Source organism: Austrofundulus limnaeus, unplaced genomic scaffold, assembly GCF_001266775.1.
Source record: "Austrofundulus limnaeus strain Quisiro unplaced genomic scaffold, Austrofundulus_limnaeus-1.0 Scaffold33, whole genome shotgun sequence".
Lineage (NCBI taxonomy): Eukaryota > Metazoa > Chordata > Actinopteri > Cyprinodontiformes > Rivulidae > Austrofundulus > Austrofundulus limnaeus.
In genome coordinates this window covers 1,842,742-1,845,174 of record NW_013952435.1, presented here as the reverse complement: position 1 = coordinate 1,845,174, position 2,433 = coordinate 1,842,742, and the positions used below count along the sequence as shown (strand labels likewise).

At 38.2% G+C, this 2,433-nt stretch overlaps 1 protein-coding gene across 1 annotated transcript in view; it reads right to left on the bottom strand.

Annotated features, from left to right (window-relative positions):
- Positions 1-845, bottom strand: part of LOC106515857 (cystatin) — a 2,005-nt gene extending 1,160 nt beyond the window's left edge. Inside the window, exons 1-2 of the mRNA XM_014005889.1 lie at positions 812-845; positions 19-109 (exon numbers count right to left, since the gene is read on the bottom strand). Coding sequence (XP_013861343.1) covers positions 19-109; positions 812-845 — 125 coding nt within the window. The remainder of the gene's footprint in view (positions 1-18; positions 110-811) is intronic.
- Between the last annotated feature and the right edge of the window lie 1,588 nt (positions 846-2,433).

The following is a 2,433-nucleotide window of genomic DNA, read 5'->3' as shown; positions in this document are numbered from 1 at the left end:
CTGATGGTCGGCTCCCACTTGAGGTCCTGGGTGGTGGTGGTGCCGAGGAACTGGTAGCAGGCTGCAGTTGTGATGGGGGTCTCATTAAGGGTGAGGAGGGGCAGAGGGGCTGTGGCCGGAAATGAGAAAATAAGACAAAACCAAACAATGAAAAACAATCTGAAAAATACTAACGAATATAACCCTTACACAAGAATCATGACAAGTACATTAAAAATAAATGTATTCATAAAATCCTATAAAGAAAATTTCACAATCATTTAATGCAGAGATCAATTAAAACAGCAACAACTGAAGCAGCGTGGTCTCAGGCTGGATAAATAACTACTCACTGCTGGGTCTGTGAGCACTGAAGTGATCCTGTTACCAGATCCATCCAGTCGTTCTTTAAAACTCAACATCAGCTAAATTTAAAGTGCTTTAAATGTGCAAACACCCACCGCTATAACATTTGACTAGCACTTCCCCCTCTAGGTATTCTGAGGAGAATTCTCATTGCATCTTTACATGCAACATGCAGTTTCTGCATGCTGGGTTGCCTATAAGATGACCACAAGGGGGCAGTATATAGCCGTGTGCAAAAACCTTTAAACAAAGCCATTTTTGCGTCCTGGACTGAACAGAAACTAAATTTTGGTGCAACAGTGTTTGCCTGGACATAAAGCTTACAACATTGTCTGTATATCTACATCATCATCATTCATTTGATCATTAATAAAATGACCAAGGGATTTCCCCTTTTTAAAAACTTCACTAAAAGAGTTGAATAATTTTAAGACAATTATCAGGCAGAAGATATAACAGGGCTTGCCATACTGAAGCAGCGAGCAGGCTTCAGACGTCATCGTTAGCCACATAGCATAATTGCCTAAGTCATTTTTTTGGTCAAATTGTGATATCTGCCTAACTCTACTCTCCTGCCACTGCTGCATCATCCTGCCTTTTTTTGCCTATGTCCTCAGCCTATCACAATGCTTGTTACAGTCTAAAATCACTTTCTGCCTTAGTCATCTTTTTGACTTAGGCATTTTTGCCACTATATACAAAGATGGCAAACATCATGGGAAAGAGGGCCCTGCCAACCACAGATGAAGTTTTAGCTCTTCTCTTTGAGTCATCTGGTAAGCCAGTTTACATTTATTCAACTTTGTAGATAATACATGTACTTTCCATCAACCAAAGGGWTTAGGAACTGTGTTTAAACCTTTAATCCCATTTCTGCAACAAGTTATGAAGTAGTGTAAGAGTTAATTTAACACTAGCAAAATGTTACCAAGAATATTTGTGTAATTTCTAGTCCAAGCAAATCTCTTTATTCTCACTGGTGGACAAAGTACTCAACTCTAGTGCTTGAGTAAAAGTATTGATACTCAGCGTCAGATCTACTCAACTACAAGTAAAAGTTACTTCGTCAAAAATCTATTCAAGTTAAAGTACTGAAGTACTTACTTTTGAAAATACTTAAGTATTCAAAAGTACATGGAAGGAGGATAAGGAAGCAAAAAGAGCACAAGTTTAATGAACTTAGCAGAAATAATTTGTATTAGCTACAAAAATATGTATTTAGCTAAAATCTAACTTTAGCTTATAGCAGCTGAACATTAGCTAAAATTTGCACAAGGGAGTAAAAAAGAGCGTAAGCAGAAGAAATTGTGTAAGGTTTTGTAAAGGTTTAGAAATGTTTTTGAAGGACATCAAGGATGCCGAAAATAGCCCCATTCATTTTCAATGGCAAAAAACGTGGCTAAAAAAGTGAAAAAGCTAGAAAAGTATAAATAGCAGAAATATCAAAAGTTATAGCCGGAATGTCCTGAATGAGCTGAACGTTTTAATGTATGAATTGTTGAAATAGCATAAAAATTGTGGATCGAGGAAGAGGCCAAAAAAAATGTACAGAAGAATAACTGGTCTGAATAGTGTGAATGCTGTGAGGTAGCCTGGTAAAAAACAGCCCCTTGTTCTTTGTTTAGCAATGACCGGAACTGCGTATGAAGGCAAGACCCAGGCTAGCTGTAAGATTATAAAATGTTTTTAAAAAGTCACTAAGAGTTTTGTCATTATTTAACTCATTTTTGAAATGTTAAATAAGAATCATTCACAGATAGTAAGGATTTCACACTGATTGTGTGAAACCGTGACTGAGTGTCATTCATTCTCTTCTCCAGCAGGAGGCACTGCTGCAGCGAGACAAACTCTGGTTTTTAATAGAAAATCTGAATAAAAGCAGCAACAGAACAGCTGTAAAACAAAAAGTAGTTCTGATTCAGAGTAAATCCTCTGCCTGCAGTTAATTCAAGTGTAAATAAAAGACTGGGTCCCACTGTATTACTCAGGCTGCACTATAGTGTCTATTCACAGGTGCGATCCCACTACTGAGCGGAACGGGGGCTTTGACCTGCTCCGTTTCCGACCTGGGCCGGTGCACCCCTCCTT